Below are 16,768 nucleotides of genomic sequence, written 5' to 3' on the forward strand. Positions count from 1 at the left end.
AGATCCTGCAAAACAAACAAGTGAACGTGATGCTAACATTTTTATTTAACAAATGAAGTCGATGTTGAAAATTTTATTAAACAAGTAAAGACAAAGCTAACATTTTAAAATCTTTTTTTATTACCTTTATTTATTTTTTGTGTAGAGACAGCCAGAAGTTGAGAGGGAAGGGGGGAGATAGAGAATGAGAGAGAAAAAGACGGAGGGGGGGAGTGGGCGGGCAGTTGCACACCAGGTTAAGTACACACAGTACAAAGGACAATGACCCACACAAGGATCAGGGTTCGAGTCCCCCGGCTCCCCACCTGCAAGAGGGACGCTTTACAAGTGGCAAGGCAGGTCTGCAAGTGTCTTTTTGTCTCTCTCCCTCTCATCTCATTTTCTCTATGTACTATCCAATAAAATGGAAAAAACAGCCGGCAGGAGTAATGGACTCGTTGTGCCGGCACAGAGCCCCAGCAATAGCCATAGAGGCAAACAAAAATAAGGGGGGGGGTAGAGTTACATCTGCAGCACTGCTTCAACACTTGCAAAGCTTTCCCATTGTAGGTGGGGGGTCTGAGGCTCGAACTCAGGTTCTTGAGCACTGTAGCAGGTGCGCCACCGCCTGGCCCACTAACATTTTTATTCAAAACGATGTATGTCGGGGAGTCAGGCTGTAGCGCAGCGGGTTAAGCGCAGGTGGCGCAAAGCACAAGGACCGGCATAAGGATCCCGGTTCGAACCCCGGCTCCCCACCTGCAGGAGGGTCGCTTCACGGGCGGTGAAGCAGGTCTGCAGGTGTCTATCTTTCTCTCCTCTCTGTCTTCCCCTCCTCTCTCCATTTCTCTCTGTCCTATCCAAAAATGACAACAACAATAATAACTACAACAATAAAACAACAAGGGCAACAAAAGGGAATAAATAAAATATTTAAAAAATTTTAAAAAAAAACTATGTATGTCGTGCCAGGAGAGAGGGACTGTCCGATCGGCCGTGCATTTTCCCCTAAGTGGTCTCGTGTCGTAAGTGACCCTTCTGCTGGACAAGGGCCCCGGGGTCTTTCAGGCTGATAAGCCGCCTGAAACTCTCAGCAGTGACGGCCAGGGTCCTCCCGTAGGCTGGCCCGCCAAAGCGCGCAGCTATCAGCACGGATCAGATGGCCCGAGACCACCGTGCCCGTGACCTCAGGCCCAAGCCAGATGCTGCACGAACCTCACGCGCGCCGGAAGTCGCGCTCGCTAGCTTCCTGCCGAAGGAGCGGAGGAGCAGGGCCACTTAGGGATACGCTGTCCAGTCAGAATGCAACACGAAGGGTTTAGGGAGCGCATGCGCAGCTCCGCCCCCGGCAGAAACTCCACCCCCTGCCACGTTAGACGAAGGATCGCTCGGTGTGCGCGCATCTTCTGGCCAATCAGAAGCCATAGGGTCCGGGCTCCCGAGAGCAGCAGCCAATTGAGACCCGCGGAAGGTGTGGGAGAAAGTCACCAGTCAGAAGTCGAGGAGAGAAAGTTCTACATCGAGAACCAATGAGAGGCTGGGGAAGAGGAAGAGCGCGACGCCAGGTCAAGAGCAGCCCTCACAGCCATTCCGAATCCGGAGTCGAGGCTAGCGCGACCAACCAATCAAAGAGCTGCAGAGGCGGGCCCTGGGTCACGTAGACCAATCGGAGGCGGGGAGGGCGGGCGGACACGCGCAGGGGCAGGAGCGCGCAGGCGGGGGAGGTGGGAGGGGGGCCGCCGGGTTTATAAGGGCGGGGCTGGTGGCGCGCGGCCTCGTCGCCTCGGCTGTCCCGGCGGCGCCAACTGAAGAGCTTCCTTGCTTCCACCATGCTGAACCGCGCTCTTCTCTTCCTAGCCCTAGCCGTACTGGCCCGCGCGGGCGCTGACGCCCCCGAGGAGGAGGACAACGTACTGGTGCTCAAGAAGGACAACTTCGAGCAGGCTCTGGCGGCGCACAAGTACATGCTGGTGGAGTTCTGTGAGTGTCACCCGGCCCGGCCTGGCCTGCTGGGGACGGTGGGGGAGGGGCCGGAGGCTCACGGGGAGGGATGCAAGGCACGGAGGGGACTAGGGGGCTGGTGGGGAGAGGGGACAGAGGGGAGGCAGGGTCCGTCCCCACTCCGCCGGTGCAGAGGCAGCGACATGTAGGAGACAGTCCGCGCCTGACAACATCGCGCCCAGGCTCAGGCGAGGAGACCGCTCCCGCTGTCAGCGCCCCCACGGCCCGGCGCGCTGGAGCCCACCCTCTGGCACAACCGCCGAAGGTGACCACGGGCAGGGAGCCAGGGCATGCCTTTGTGCCTACGTCCACATGGCAGGATCCTTCTGTCAGCATAAGGGAAGCAGGGTCGACTTGTGTGACTACCGCAAATACCAAAGGGACACACCCTAATACAGCTCCTGACGGCTCACCTGGGCCTGTCTCCAAGGCACCCACCCACTCCCCCACCCTCGGACGCTTTTCCCTCTTTGTGGCCAACTGCATGCAGGAAGACAAGGCCTTGTGTGGCCTTAGGTTCTGACAGTGTCTGGCAGGAGTGGAAACTGAGGCTTAGAGAACCACTGCCTGTGAGCGAAGAGCCAGGGAGGATGCTCCAGTTGGGTGTGCAGGGAAGACTCTTCCTGGGCGGCCCCTGGCCCTGGAGAATTGGCTTTTGGTGGCCTGGTCGGATTCCAAAAGGCACAGAATGCTGGGCTGCCCACTGGCTCCCCAGCCTGTGCTTAAGGGTGTGTGTGAGTTGTGGGAGTAGTGGCCTTGGACAAGGAGCCCTGAGGTAGGACTCGGGGCGCTGACTTCTCCTGGCTCCCGGGGTTGGCAGGCCTAGCTCTGCCCTGGCTGCCCACAGGCTAGTGGGAAGTTAGTAGTCCGTTGGTGGGTGTCTTCCTGCACTGACGGTGACAGCAGCCTCCGTGGAGGTTTGGGGTTGGTTTGTCATTCATGGCCTCTGTCCTGCTATTGCCCAACAGCGCCAGGCTATCAGCTCGGGGCCCTGTGTGTGCGCGCGGAGGGCTTATCTCAGCCAGTAGATAAGGCTTTGCAGAGAGCAGTGCCCCGGCAGCAGGGGGAAGGAGTGCAGGGACCTGGCCAGGCACTGCACTCTAGCATCCCATTTCCTTTTCCAGATGCCCCTTGGTGTGGTCACTGCAAAGCCCTGGCTCCTGAGTATGCCAAAGCTGCTGGGAAGCTGAAGGCGGAAGGCTCCGAGATCAGGTTGGCGAAGGTAGATGCCACAGAGGAGTCCGACCTGGCCCAGCAGTATGGTGTGCGCGGCTACCCCACCATCAAGTTTTTTAAGAACGGAGACACAGCGTCCCCCAAAGAATACACAGGTGTGTCTGCTGCAGGCCTGGCCAGCTGCAGAGGGGGTGGAGGGTGGCCCCAGGCTTCTCCAGAGTTGACCAGCATTCCCACCATTTGGGGCAACAGGTGTGCCCTGCTGGCTGCCAGGTATGGCAGGAGTTGGGCTCCACACATAGGGCTGCCTCTGAGGCTGCATTCCTGGGGCTGTGGAGAAAAGGAGAATCCTTTGTTTACAAAACCGGTTCTGTGACCCAACTGTCAAGAGTCCTCCATCCAGCTCACTCGGGAGGTTGCTTTGTTGCTGCTTCCTCTTGGGCTTCCGCTCAGTGAAGTCCAAGGTTCCGAAGATGTTGCCCCTAAGAGCGCCTAGGTGCTGAGTCTATCTGCTGGTGATGATACAGCTGTCTGCTTCTCCGCAGAATCCTTTGAAATCTGAGTGTGCCCTGCTAGAATACCCCACGTTCTGTTCTCAGCATCACCTTATGCCAAAGCAGACAGTGCTCTCTGTCACTCAGTGAATAAACAGACACACCTTAGAAAAAGAAATAATCTCGAGACTAGCCAGGTCTTCCCAAGTTGGCCATGGTGCCAAGGCCTAGCAGGGAAGAATGTGGGTGACTTCACAAGAAGCAGGCTTATGTTGGAGTTGTGTCTGTGTTGGGTGGCTTGTGTGATTGTGAAGAGCAAGCTCGCCTCAGACACGGGCCTGCCGCCTGGGCTTGGCCCTCCTGTGGAAGGAGATATTGTGACTGTGTGTGTGTGTGTGTGTGTGTGTGTGTGTGTGTGTGTGTGTGTGTGTGTGACTTTTTCGCCCTATATCTTTTTTTTTTAATTTATTCCTTTTTTTGTTCTCTTGTTTTATCGTTGTAGTTATTATTGTTGTCTGTCTTCGTTGTTGGATAGGACAGAGAGAAATGGAGAGAGGAGGGGAAGGCCCAGGAGGAGAGAAAGATAGACACCTGCAGACCTGCTTCACTGCTTGTGAAGCAACTCCCCTGCAGGTGGAGAGCCGAGGGCTCGAACCAGGATCCTTACATCGGTGCTTGCACTATGAATCCACTGCTTCTGGAGGCTTTTTTTTTTACCTTTTTGTTGTCCTTGTTGTTTATCATTGTTGTTGTTATTGCTGTTGGATAGGACAGAGAGAAACTGAGAGAGGAGAGAAAGATAGACACCTGCAGACCTGCTTCACCACCTGTGAAGCAACCCCCCTGCAGGTGGGGAGCTGGGGGCTCAAACCAGGATCCTTATGCTGGTCTTTGCACTTTGTGCCATGTGCGCCACCGCCTAGCCTCCAGTTCTGTACCTTTTAAGAGGAAACCTAGTGTGAGAATTTCAGTGTGGCAAATGAGGACATGTGCTATTAATTGATTTAAATGCCAGAGGAAGTTTAGTAAGGCAAAGGGATCAGGAAGGCAAATGGTTTGTACTCTTACTGCCTGGGAATACTCAGCCCTTCTCTCCACACACAATTGCATCTCCCTGCAGTGGCCTTTCTGCCAGGGCGCTACCTGCCCTGTGGACAGTGCCTCTGCTATGCCTGAAGGCTATCTTCTGGCTTGGCCAGGGAGTTGTGAAGAAAATGGAGAGGGTCTTGTGCCCCCAATTCAAGCACCACCTGCGTGTGTTTGGTTGCAGCTGGCCGAGAAGCTGATGATATTGTGAACTGGCTGAAGAAGCGCACAGGCCCCGCTGCCACCACGCTGTCAGACGCTGCTGCTGCAGAAGCCCTGGTGGATTCCAGTGAAGTCGCAGTCATCGGCTTTTTCAAGGTAGAGCAAGCTTGGGAATTTGGACTCTGGACTTCTCCCCTCCCTGTGGAGAGCCCTGGGACTTTCCTGCTGCCACCAGGCATGTGTCCTCTGCTCTAGGCCACCTCTGCTTTCTCTTCTCTAGGATGTGGAGTCAGACTTTGCCAAGCAGTTCCTGCTGGCGGCAGAGGCCATCGATGACATCCCCTTTGGGATCACATCCAACAGTGCCGTATTCTCTAAGTACCAGCTGGACAAGGATGGGGTTGTCCTCTTTAAGAAGGTAAGTGACCCTGGCAGCTCCGCCCAGGGTGGCTGAGGTGTCTCCAAGAACCTTGCCCAGTGGCCCTGAACTGTGACCTGATTCTTATCAAGGGCCAACTTGATAAGAGGGGAGCCTCCCAGGTGCAGCGGTCATCTGTGATTTAAGAAGGAACCTGTGGTGAGGTGAGGTAGCTCACCTGGGGGTTCACTGGCTTTGCTGTGTGAGACCCAGGTTCAAGCTGGCCCCTACTACCTTGCTGGGGTTCGCTTCCAGTGCTGTGCTGCAGTGTCTCCATTTATCTGAAAAATTCAGTTGAGGGGTGAAGAAGAGTCAAAGGTGACATGGGAGAAAGTTTGTATTTCAGCCACTTGAAAATAGAAAGCTAGGTGGCATCTTTCATGCTTCTAGTACTGCAAACAATCACTCCTGTATATTTCCAAGGTTTCTCTACCCCACTGGGGCCATGGGTGGAGGATTAGTAAGCCCTTGAGTTCCCCTCCCCAAGGGCCTCCCCTGCCCCTGTTCCTTGTAGGGGAGAGACAGACACCTGCAATGCTGCTTCACCGCTTGCAAAGCTTTCCCTCTGCAGGTGGGGACTAGGGTATCAAACCTGTGTCCTAGTGCATTGTAACGTGCACTTAACCAGGTGGGCCACCACCTGGCCCCTCCTTGTAACTTTTTTTTTTTTAAATATTTTATTTATTTATTTATTTATTTATTTATTAATGAGAAAGATCAGAGGAGAGAGAGAAAGAATCAGACATCACTCTGGTACATGTGCTGCCGGGGATCAAACTCAAGACCTCATGCTTGAGAGTCCAATGCCCTATCCACTGCGCCACCTCCCGGGTCACGTAACTTTTTTTTTTTGCCTCCAGGGTTATTGCTGGGGCTCGGTGCCTGCACTACTGCTCCTGGAGGCCATTTTTCCCATTTTGCTGCCCTTGTTGTTGCCCTTGTTATTGTTGCCATTGCTGCTGCTGTTGTGGGATAGGACAGAGAGAAATTGAGAGGGGAGGGGAAGACAGCGGGGACAGGGGAGAGAAAGACACCTGCAGATGTTCACCACCTATGAAGCGACTCTCCTGCAGGTGGGAAGCCGGGGCCTTGAACCAGGATCCTTATGCCAGTCCTTGTGCTTTGCGCCATGTGCACTTAATCCACTGTGCTACCACTTGACCCCCAGAGAAGAGTTTTGAAGATGAGGCACGGGGGGTTGTTGGGGGAGGCAGCAAACTAGTTTTCTTTTTTTCTTTAATTAATTTATTCCTTTTTGTTGCCCTTGTTTTATTGTTGTAGCTATTATAGTTGTTATTGATGTTATCGTTGTTGGGTAGGACAGAGAGAAATGGAGAGAGGAGGGGAAGACAGGGGGGGAGAGAAAGATAAGACACCTGCAGACCTGACGTGCTTCACCGCTTGTGAAGCGACTCCCCTGCAGGTGGGGAGCCGGGGGCTCGAACCAGGATCCTTATGCCTGTCTTTGCGCTTTGTGCCACCTGCCCTTAACCCTCTGCGCTACCGCCCGACTCCCCAAGCAAACTAGTTTTTTGCAGTAGTCGTTGACTCACCAGCTTTCATAGCCCTTTCTGCAAAATAACTTCCAGTGTGGTGTGTTCTTGACTCTGAGAAGGCTTATTGCTGCATTAGCAGATTGTCATTAGAGTCTGATTAGGAAAACCTCCAAAGTGTTGAAGTTAAATGCAGCAAAGAGTCCTTGAGCTAGTGAGAGTCCCCCCATTTCTTAAAGTGCATCCAGAGAGAGTGAGAAGTGAAAGCCCAGGGCACACATATTACAGTGCACAAGGACCCGGTTTTTAGCCCCTGGGCCCCACCTGCAGGGGGAAAGCTTTGTGAGTGGTGAAGCAGTGCTGCAGGTGTCTCTCTGTCTGTCTCTTCTCCTTTTAATTTGTGGCTGTCTCTATCCAATAAATAAAGATAATAAAAAAAAAATTTTTTAAAAGAAGTGAAAGCTCAGGAGAGGGCTTACTGGCTGAAGCACAAAACTTGGATGCATCAGACCCAGCATTTTGACGCCCTGCACTATTTATGTTAGAGCAGTGATCTTGTTCTCTGTGTCTTTAGAAGAAATTAGTAGGGAGCGGTAGCCCAGCAGGTTGAGTGCACTTGGCGCAAAGCGCAAAGACCGGCATAAGGATCCTGGTTTGAGCCCCCGGCTCCCCACCTACAGGGAAGTCGCTTTACAGGCGGTGAAGCAGGTCTGCAAGTGTCTTATCTTTCTCTTGCCCTGTCTTCCCCTCCTCACTCCATTTCTCTCTGTCCTATCCAACAACGACATCAGTAACAACAATAATAACTACAGCAACAATAAAAAACGAGCAACAAAAGGGAAAATAAATAAATGAATGAATATAAAGAAAAAAATTAGTAAAGGGGGTTGGGCTGGAGTGCACCCAGTTAAGCACATAGGTCACCATACATAAGAATCTGGGTTTGAGCCCTCAATCCCCATCTGCAGAAGGAATGCTTCATGAGTAGTTAAGCAGGTCTGCAGGGGTCTTTCTCCCTCCATCACCCCTCCTGTGTCCTGTCAAAGAAAAATAGAAAAGGGACTAGGTGGTGGTACGCTTGTTTAAGCACACAATGTGCAAGGACCCCCATCCCCACCTGTGGAGGGGAAAGCTTTATGAATTGTGAAGCAGGGCTGCAGGTGTCTCTGTGTCTCTCTTTTTAAAAAATATTTATTCCCTTTTGTTTTATTGTTGTAGTTACTGTTATTGATGTTGTTGTTGGATAGGTCAGAGAGAAATGGAGAGAGGAGGGGAAGACAGAGGGGGAGAGAAAGACAGACACCTGCAGACCTGCTTCACCGCCTGTGAAGCGACTCCCCTGCAGGTGGGGAGCCAGGGCTCTTTCTCTCTTCGCTGCCTCCGACACTCTCAATTTTTTTCTGCCTCTATCCAATAATAAATAAAAATATAATTAAAAAATACATTTAGTGGTCCGGGCAGTGGCACAGTGGATAAAGCATTGGACTCTCAACCATGAGGTCCCAAGTTCAACCCCCGACAGCACATGTACCAGAGTGATGTCTGTTTTTTTCTCTCTCTGCCTATCTTTCTCATGAATACATAAATTTAAATAAATAAATACATAACTATTTAAAAAAGTACATTTAAAAAGGGGCCTGGGAGGTAGTGTAGCAGGTTAAGTGCACATGGCGCAAAGCTAAAGGACCAGCATAAGGATCCTGGTTCCAGCCCCCGGCTCTCCACTTGCATAGGGGTCGCTTTACAAATGGTGAAGCAGGTCTGCAGATGTCTATCTTTCTCTCTACTTTTCTGTCTTCCCCTGCTCCTCAATTTCTTTCTGTATCCAACAACAATGACAAGAATACCAACAAGGGCAACAAAAAGGGAAAAATAGCCTCCAGGAGCAGTGGACTTGTAGTGTAGGCACCGAGCCCCAGCAATAACCCTGGAGGCAAAAATAAAAATAATAAATAAATAAAAATTAAAAATAGGAAAAAAAAAAAAAAAAGGCCACTGGGAGTGGCGGATTTGTAGTGCCAACACCAAGCCCTATCGATAACCCTGGTGGCAAAAAAAAAGACCAAAAGAAATTAGTACATCTGGAGGGTTGCACCCATTATATTATACAAGGACCTAACTTCAAGCCCCTGGTTCTGACCTGCAGGAGGGAAGCTTCAAAAGTAGTGGAACCGTGTTGTAGGTGTCTCTCTTCCTCTCTCTCTTTCTCACCCTCTATCAAAAAGAAAACTGGCTGTTGGGCATGGTGAAGTCATTTAGGCACTGAATCCGAGAGATAACCCTGGTGGGGGGCAAAAAGCAGACGGAGAACATTAGTTGGGGCCTGTTGGAATTCTCAGCTTTACTGTGAAACCCTTTAGATTTGTTTCTGCTAGAGTACTCCTCAGATCTGGCTTACGGTGGTTCTGCAGATTGACCTGGGACTATGGAGTCCCAGTCATGAGAGTTTCTTTGCATAATTATTATACTATCACCCCCACCCCCAAAGCTCCCAAGTGTCACTCTGGCACATGTGATACTGGCAGTCAAACTTAAGACTTCATGCTCCAGAGTCAAACACTGTCTGCTGTGCTGCCTGGTCTACTTGGATCCCTTTAGATTCAGAGTGACAGCATCACAAGTCCTGGCAGATTGGAACAGCAATGGCAGCTCTTCTGCTTAGCTCACCTGTGCCCTTTTCTCCATTGTGGCTGGAACACTTTCTCACCCCTTAGCCTGATCGGAGTGCCTACTCAGTGACCCCCCAGTGGCAGCTTGGGTCAGATCATTTGAGAGGTAGAAGACTCGGGTTCACACCTTGGGGGTCTCAGGCAGCCTCCATCCTCACTCTGTCCTTTCTTTCTGAGCTCAGTCAGTTCCTCAGCAAGCTGGGGCTCCCTGTCAGCCCGGGGCTGCTGGGGGGCCCCTCTCCAGCCACAGGGACTCCAAGGTGCCTGGTGCTGCTTTCTTTCTTTCTTTTTTTTTAAATTTATTTCTTTATTAGGGAATTAATGTTTTACATTCAACAGTAAATACAATAGTTTGTACATGCATAACATTCCCCAGTTTCCCATTTAACAATACAACCCCCACTATGTCATTTATCATCCTTCATGGACCTGTATTCTCCCCACCCACCTACCACCCCAGAGTCTTTTACTTGGGTGCAATACGCCAATTCCATTTCAGGTTCTACTTGTGTTTTCTTTTCTAATTTTTTTTTCTCAACTTCGGCCTGAGAGTGAGATCATCCCATATTCATCCTTCTGTTTCTGACTTATTTCACTCAGCATGATTTTTTCAAGGTCCATCCAAGATCGGCTGAAAACGGTGAAGTCACCATTTTTGACAGCTGAGTAGTATTCCATTGTGTATATATACCACAACTTGCTCAGCCACTCATCTGTTGTTGGACACCTGGGTTGCTTCCAGGTTTTGGCTATTACAAATTGTGCTGCCAAGAACATATGTGTACACAGATCTTTTTGGATGGATATGTTGGGTTCCTTAGGATATATCCCCAGGAGAGGAATTGCAGGATCATAGGGTAGGTCCATTTCTAGCCTTCTGAGAGTTCTCCAGACTGTTCTCCACAGAGGTTGGACCAATTGACATTCCCACCAGCAGTGCAGGAGGGTTCCTTTGACCCCACACCCTCTCCAGCATTTGCTGCTGTTACCTTTTCTGATGTATGACATTCTCACAGGAGGGAAGTGGTATCTCATTGTTGTCTTTATTTGCATTTCTCTGACAATCAGAGACTTGGAGCATTTTTTCATGTGTTTCTTGGCCTTTTGGATCTCTTCTGTGGTGAATATTCTGTCCAAGTCCTCCCCCCATTTTTGGATGGGGTTATTTGTTGTCTTGTTGTTGAGTCTGGCAAGCTCTTTATATATGTTGGTTATTAAACTCTTGTCTGATGTATGGCATGTAAAGATCTTCTCCCATTCTGTGAGGGGTCTTTTGGTTTGGGTAGTGGTTTCTCTTGCTGTGAAGAAGCTTTTTAATTTGATGTAGTCCCATAGGTTTATACTTGCCTTAGTCTTCTTTGTAATTGGATTCGTTTCATTGAAGATGTCTTTAAAATTTATGCAGAAAAGAGTTCTGCCAATATTTTCCTCTTAAGTATTTGATAGTTTGTGGTCTAACATCCAAGTCCTTGATCCACTTGGAATTTACTTTTGTATGTGGTGAAATACAGTGATTCAGTTTCATTCTTCTGCATGTTTCAGCCCATTTTTTCCAACACCAATTGTTGAAGAGACTCTGCTTTCCCCATTGAATAGTCTGGGCCCCTTTGTCAAAGATTAGATGTCCATAGGTGTGGGGTGGTGCTGCTTTCTGTGAAGGCTGGGAGGCAGTGGATGGCAGGCTTCATGGCTGGTTCCTAACCACATTGTAGATCCATGTCCATTGACTCTGGAGCTTCCTTTTCTTTGTTAGGGGTGAAGCTGGGTTCTTGTCTGCAACCTGCATCCTTGGTCCATTTTTCTTTTTTTTTTTTAAAGATTTTATTTATTTATTAATGAGAAACCTAGGAAGAGAGAGAAAGAGCCAGACATCACTCTGGTACCATGTGCTGCCGGGGACTGAACTCAGGACCTCATGCTTGAGAGTCCGCTGCTTTATCCACTGTGCCACCTCCCGGACCACCCATTTTTCTTTTATTCCATGAAGGTGTAAGCATGGGACAGAGCAGGGCTCGGGTGAGGCTAGGCCTTCCCTCAGCCACTGGCTGGCATGATGAACTGTTCTGTGATTGCTGTTGTCCGGTCACGCCCTTGCCACAGCTATCTCCACCTAGATTGTGGGTTTTGCCTTGGTAGACAGCAAGCATGGTGTGATGTAGCTCTGTCTATAAGATCGAGGCGCCCTCCCTTTTGGAGGCTTCTCTGCATGACTGGGGCCTACTGCTGCCTTCAATGGGATGTGAGTGACCTGCTTCCCTCTAATTAGGGCTCAGCTTGCCCCAGCCCACCTCTGGTTTGTTTTTTAATCATACATTTGAAACTGCTGAAACATCCTTCTGTCCTTCCTTTCCTTCACACCCTAAGGTTTAGGAGCTGGGGTAGGGGCAGTGCATTGTGGAGCCCTCGATCGAGTTAGGCCCATCAGATACAGGTCTCAAAATAAAGTTGGTGGGAGCAGAGTGGCCCCTGCCTTTCTGGAAGTTATTTGGGAAGTTACAAAGGAAAGTGATCAGGATCAAGACGGGTGTGTGGTGGTGGTGGTGGTATTGTTCTCTACAAGTCCCACAGGTTTTGTTTACCAGGGAGAGAAAGAGAACCAGAGAGTCACTCTGGCAAATGCCATACTGGGGATCAAACCTGGGGCCTCAAGTTTGAGAGTCCAAATGGCCCAGCCCCCAGAGATTTTATTTTATTTTACTCTGATTTTTTTTTTGGGGGGGAATTAATGTTTTACATTTAACAGTAAGTACAATAGTTTGTACATGCATAACATTCCCCAGTTTCCCATATAACAATACAACCCCCACTAGGTCCTCTGAATCCTTCTTGGACCTGTATTCTCCCCACCCACCCACCCCAGAGTCTTTTACTTTGGTGCGATACGCCAATTCCATTTCAGGTTCTACTTGTGTTTTCTTTTCTGATCTTGTTTTTCAACTTCTGCCTGAGAGTGAGATCATCCCATATTCATCCTTCTGTTTCTGACTTACTTCACTCAACATGACTTTTTCAAGGTCCATCCAAGATAGGCTGAAAACGGTAAAGTCACCATTTTTTACAGCTGAGTAGTATTCCATTGTGAATATATACCACAACTTGCTCAGCCACTCATCTGTTGTTGGACACCTGGGTTGCTTCCAGGTTTTGGCTATTACAAACTGTGCTGCCAAGAACATATGTGTACACAGATCTTTTTGGATGGATGTGTTGAGTTCGTTAGGATATCCCCAGGAGAGGAATTGCAGGGTCATAGGGTAGGTCCATTTCTAGCCTTCTGAGAGTCAGAGATTTTATTCATTGAGAGAACCAGCAGAGCATTACTCAGGTACATGTGGCAAGGATTGAATTCAGAACCTGCAAGACCTTATGTTTTTAGTGCTAGTTTGAGTGACAGGTTGGTGTGCTGCCTCCAGCTGGCCCATCTGCCCCCAGACAAGAGTTCCTGTGCCTGCTTATTGTCTGGTGACATCCCCTGTCATCCTAGTACAGTTAGCAGAGCTTGGTAGTGGGCATCACACTGGAAGGTGCCCCACCCAGGAGGTGGTGCTCTCATGGCCTCCAAGAGGACAGGCCCTGTTGTCTGGGTGCTCTGAGGCCATCCACTGCTCTGGGCATCCACTCAGCCCTCGCTTACACGGGTGCCCACCCCCTTCGGTTTGGCTGGGCTTGGGAGGCAGTGGAGGGTACCCTGGTGTTCACAGGACTCTGTCCGTAGTTTGATGAAGGCCGAAACAATTTTGAAGGGGAGATCACCAAGGAGAAGCTGCTGGATTTCATCAAGCACAACCAGCTGCCACTGGTCATCGAGTTCACGGAGCAGGTAGGACTGGCTCCTCAGGGTGCTGTAGCCCCCAGCCCACAGCCTCTGGTCCTTAGACACTTGGGATGTCCCACAACAGTGGTCTAGTTTGCACCTCAGACCTCATGGCCTTTGCTTAAACCACAGACAGCCCCGAAGATATTTGGAGGTGAAATCAAGACCCACATTCTGCTGTTCCTGCCCAAGAGCGTGTCTGACTATGATGGCAAACTAAGTAACTTCAAGAAGGCAGCAGAGGGCTTCAAGGGCAAAGTGAGTGCAAGCCATGCTGGGAGGGGTGGGGGACAGGCAGGGAGGTGGAGCAGAAGTGCTCTCCTATCTCTGACTGCTCTCATTGTGTCTCTTCTCCCCCAAGATCCTCTTCATCTTCATCGACAGTGACCACACAGACAACCAGCGCATCCTGGAGTTCTTTGGCCTGAAGAAGGAGGAGTGCCCGGCCGTGCGCCTCATCACCCTGGAGGAGGAGATGACCAAGTACAAGCCCGAGTCCAGCGAGCTGACAGCCGAGAAGATCACCGAATTCTGCCACCGCTTCCTGGAGGGCAAGATCAAGGTCAGAGCCTGTCCTTGGGGCATGGGATTGAAGGGGCACATGTTCCTGCCTCTGCTCAGGATGTGGACAGCCCCACCTCTCTGAGCGCCTGAGTGTTAACCACTTCTGGGTGGGGCTGTGCAGGTCAGGGGGGTGGGAATGGCGATCCCTGACCTCGTCCAGTCCCTGTCCTCGTCCAGCCCCACCTGATGAGCCAGGAGCTCCCTGAGGATTGGGACAAGCAGCCTGTCAAGGTGCTGGTGGGCAAGAACTTTGAGGAAGTGGCTTTTGATGAAAAGAAGAATGTCTTTGTGGAATTCTGTGAGTAGAGCCTCCTCAGCTTCCACGGGGTGGGATGTTGGGCCAGGGCGGCCTAGGGACACTTACCACTTTCTCCCAGATGCCCCATGGTGTGGTCACTGCAAGCAGCTGGCCCCCATCTGGGATAAACTGGGAGAGACGTACAAGGACCACGACAACATTGTCATTGCCAAGATGGACTCCACGGCCAACGAGGTGGAGGCCGTCAAAGTGCACAGCTTCCCCACACTAAAGTTCTTCCCTGCCAGTGCAGAAAAGACGGTATGGCCCTGAGGGGCTTTGGGACCCTGCTCTCCATAGGGAGGGAGGTACTGGGCTCAGCAGGCTCAAGCTAGCTTCTTGCTCTTACTTTGCACTCACCCCCATCCTCAGGTTATTGACTACAACGGGGAACGGACGCTAGAAGGCTTCAAGAAGTTCTTGGAGAGTGGCGGCCAGGACGGGGCAGGGGACGATGATGTGAGTAGTGCTCAGGCCCTGGCGGCCACTGCAGATATAGATAAGCCGGTGTTTACACCTAGAACGTGGGCTCGCCCACTGGGGCTTTGGTTCCTCCTAGCCATGGGCATGCTGGGCAGGGGCAAAGCTTGTAGCCCAAGACCCCCCTGCTGATGGTGCACAGGCCAAGGGTGGTGTAGGAGAAACAGTATGGGCAACTGGCTCCAGAGCAAGTCTGCTCTCTGTCACTGCCACCCAGGCCCGGTGGGGTGGAGGGGCTGGAGGCAGATGTGCTCGCAGCCCTGGTGTTCTGTTACTAGGATGCTGCTTGCCCCCTTAAATGTATCTTCAGGGAGTGGGCGCACACATATGATATGAATGGCTTCCGGGGCCCACCCTGTCTTTTTTTTTTTTCCTTTCCAAAGTATAGCTCAGCTGCTTTTTTTTTTTTCTAATTAGGTTTCTTTGCTTTTAAAAAAATTTTTTTTGCATTATCTTTATTTATTGTATAGAGACAGAAATTGAGAGGGAAAAGGGTGATAGAGAGGGAGAGATATAGAGAGACACCTGCAGCACTGCTTCACCACTTGTAAAGCTTTCCCCCTGCAGGTGGGGACCAGGGGCTTGAACCTGCGTCCTTGAGCACTCTAACTTGTGCACTCAACCAGGTGCGCCACCACCCAGCCCCCTTAGCTCAGCTGTCTTATGGTATTGCTAGGGCTTGAACTCAGGACCTTGCATGCAGTAAGGTGTATGTTTTAGCAAGTGAAACTATCTCCCCACTGAATTCCATCTTATTACAAAGTCACCTGTCTTCCATCTCCTAAGAACCCAAGCACTGACTGCTGGTGTCCCTGTGGCCACCGTGTGTGTTGTGGGCTGTGGGGAACGACAGCACACCGTTATGGACCCTGGTTCTCAGCCCTGACGACAGTGGCACTGTCCTGCACCTGTCTGACTGGCCCTTTGTCTGTTCCCTTCCCACCTCTAGGACCTGGAAGATCTAGAAGAAGCTGAGGAGCCTGATTTGGAAGAAGACGATGACCAGAAAGCTGTGAAGGATGAACTGTGAGGTGGCCACTCAGCCTGGGCCCAGCATTCACCTCAGTGGCTGCACCCCCAGCAGCAGTCGCCTCCAGAAGCCACAGACCCTCACGGGGGAGGACCTCGCTCGGAAACGCAGGGAACTTTTCTGAAGCTCCACCTCATTCTCACACATGTCAATCCAAACCCGTCTCTTCCACTGGCTTTTCAATTTTTGGAAAGGGATTTATCTCCAGGCCAGCCCATCTGGGCATGCCTTCTTCCTCCTCCTCCTCCTCCTCCTCCTCCTCCTCCTCCTCTTCTTCTTCCTCTTCCTCTTCCTCTTCCTCCTCCTCTTCTTCTTCTTCTTCTTCTTCTTTTTTTTTTTTTCCAGTAATGTGATGTACTTTTTTTGTACATGGTTTGTCCAGAATGCTCACACAGATGATATTCAGGATCTCATACTGGCCCTGTCTCTTTCTAGTTAGGTTTATGCTATCACTTTAAGAAAATTCCATCTGTGGGATTTTAGACTTTCTGGATATCAGGGTGTCTGTTTCCACCTTGGCTGGGCCTCCCTGGAGACTCCTGTTGTCTGTGCAGAGAGGGACAGGGCAGGATGGACAGGGTCCCTCTCACCTAGTGTGGTGTGGGTGTGTCTGGACAGAGCTCTCCTGCTTGGTGGAGGGAGACGCATACCCACGACTGGAGGAGGGCGGTAGTTGCCAGCTGGGACCAGCAGGGCAGCCCCCTCCCTCCTTAAGCTGTGGCCAGGCTCCCAGTCACCCCAGGACCTCCAGTGTAGCAAAGACCTGTACAAGGTGGGACTGGCCTCCACCTCCAGGCAGGGGGTGGCCATGGATGCTTGACCAGAATCAAACGCCGACACTTTTCAGGCATTTCTACCACAATACTGAGATTGAACACATTGGCCAAATAAAGTTGAAATTTTACTACCTGTTGGTCACCTCTGCTTTTACCACTGGTAGGGCCCAGGGACTAGACAGAGATCCCACTTAAGGCCATGGACCTAGGAGTTAACTCCCTGTCTCAGTCCTGTTTCTCAAGAGTAGGACGTGTCCCACAGCTTGGTGTTGCCTGTCGCCCAGTGTGGAGTGAGCACACCTGGCCCACGGTCACTGCATGCTTTGCT

General features: G+C 50.9%; 1 protein-coding gene across 1 annotated transcript; it reads left to right on the plus strand.

The window, feature by feature from the left end:
* Window positions 1-1,724: 1,724 nt before the first annotated feature.
* On the plus strand, window positions 1,725-16,005 carry P4HB (prolyl 4-hydroxylase subunit beta). The gene is made up of 11 exons (XM_007538239.3): window positions 1,725-1,959; window positions 3,105-3,311; window positions 4,921-5,054; window positions 5,179-5,316; window positions 13,194-13,298; window positions 13,425-13,550; window positions 13,654-13,854; window positions 14,034-14,154; window positions 14,234-14,415; window positions 14,527-14,613; window positions 15,584-16,005. The coding sequence occupies exons 1-11, from the start codon at window positions 1,809-1,811 to the stop codon at window positions 15,662-15,664; spliced, it is 1,533 nt and encodes a 510-aa protein (XP_007538301.1). The 5' UTR covers window positions 1,725-1,808; the 3' UTR covers window positions 15,665-16,005.
* The last annotated feature ends 763 nt before the right edge of the window (window positions 16,006-16,768 follow it).

Source organism: Erinaceus europaeus, chromosome 14 (genome assembly GCF_950295315.1).
Source record: "Erinaceus europaeus chromosome 14, mEriEur2.1, whole genome shotgun sequence".
Classification (NCBI taxonomy): domain Eukaryota; kingdom Metazoa; phylum Chordata; class Mammalia; order Eulipotyphla; family Erinaceidae; genus Erinaceus; species Erinaceus europaeus.

Bases quoted from the DNA above. Each gene is read 5' to 3' on its own strand.
- P4HB (XM_007538239.3), top strand. From the start codon at position 1,809: ATGCTGAACCGCGCTCTTCTCTTCCTAGCCCTAGCCGTACTGGCCCGC. The intron at 1,960-3,104 runs GTGAGTGTCACC...TTCCTTTTCCAG, and splicing joins GTACATGCTGGTGGAGTTCT to ATGCCCCTTGGTGTGGTCAC. The intron at 13,551-13,653 runs GTGAGTGCAAGC...TTCTCCCCCAAG, and splicing joins CAGAGGGCTTCAAGGGCAAA to ATCCTCTTCATCTTCATCGA.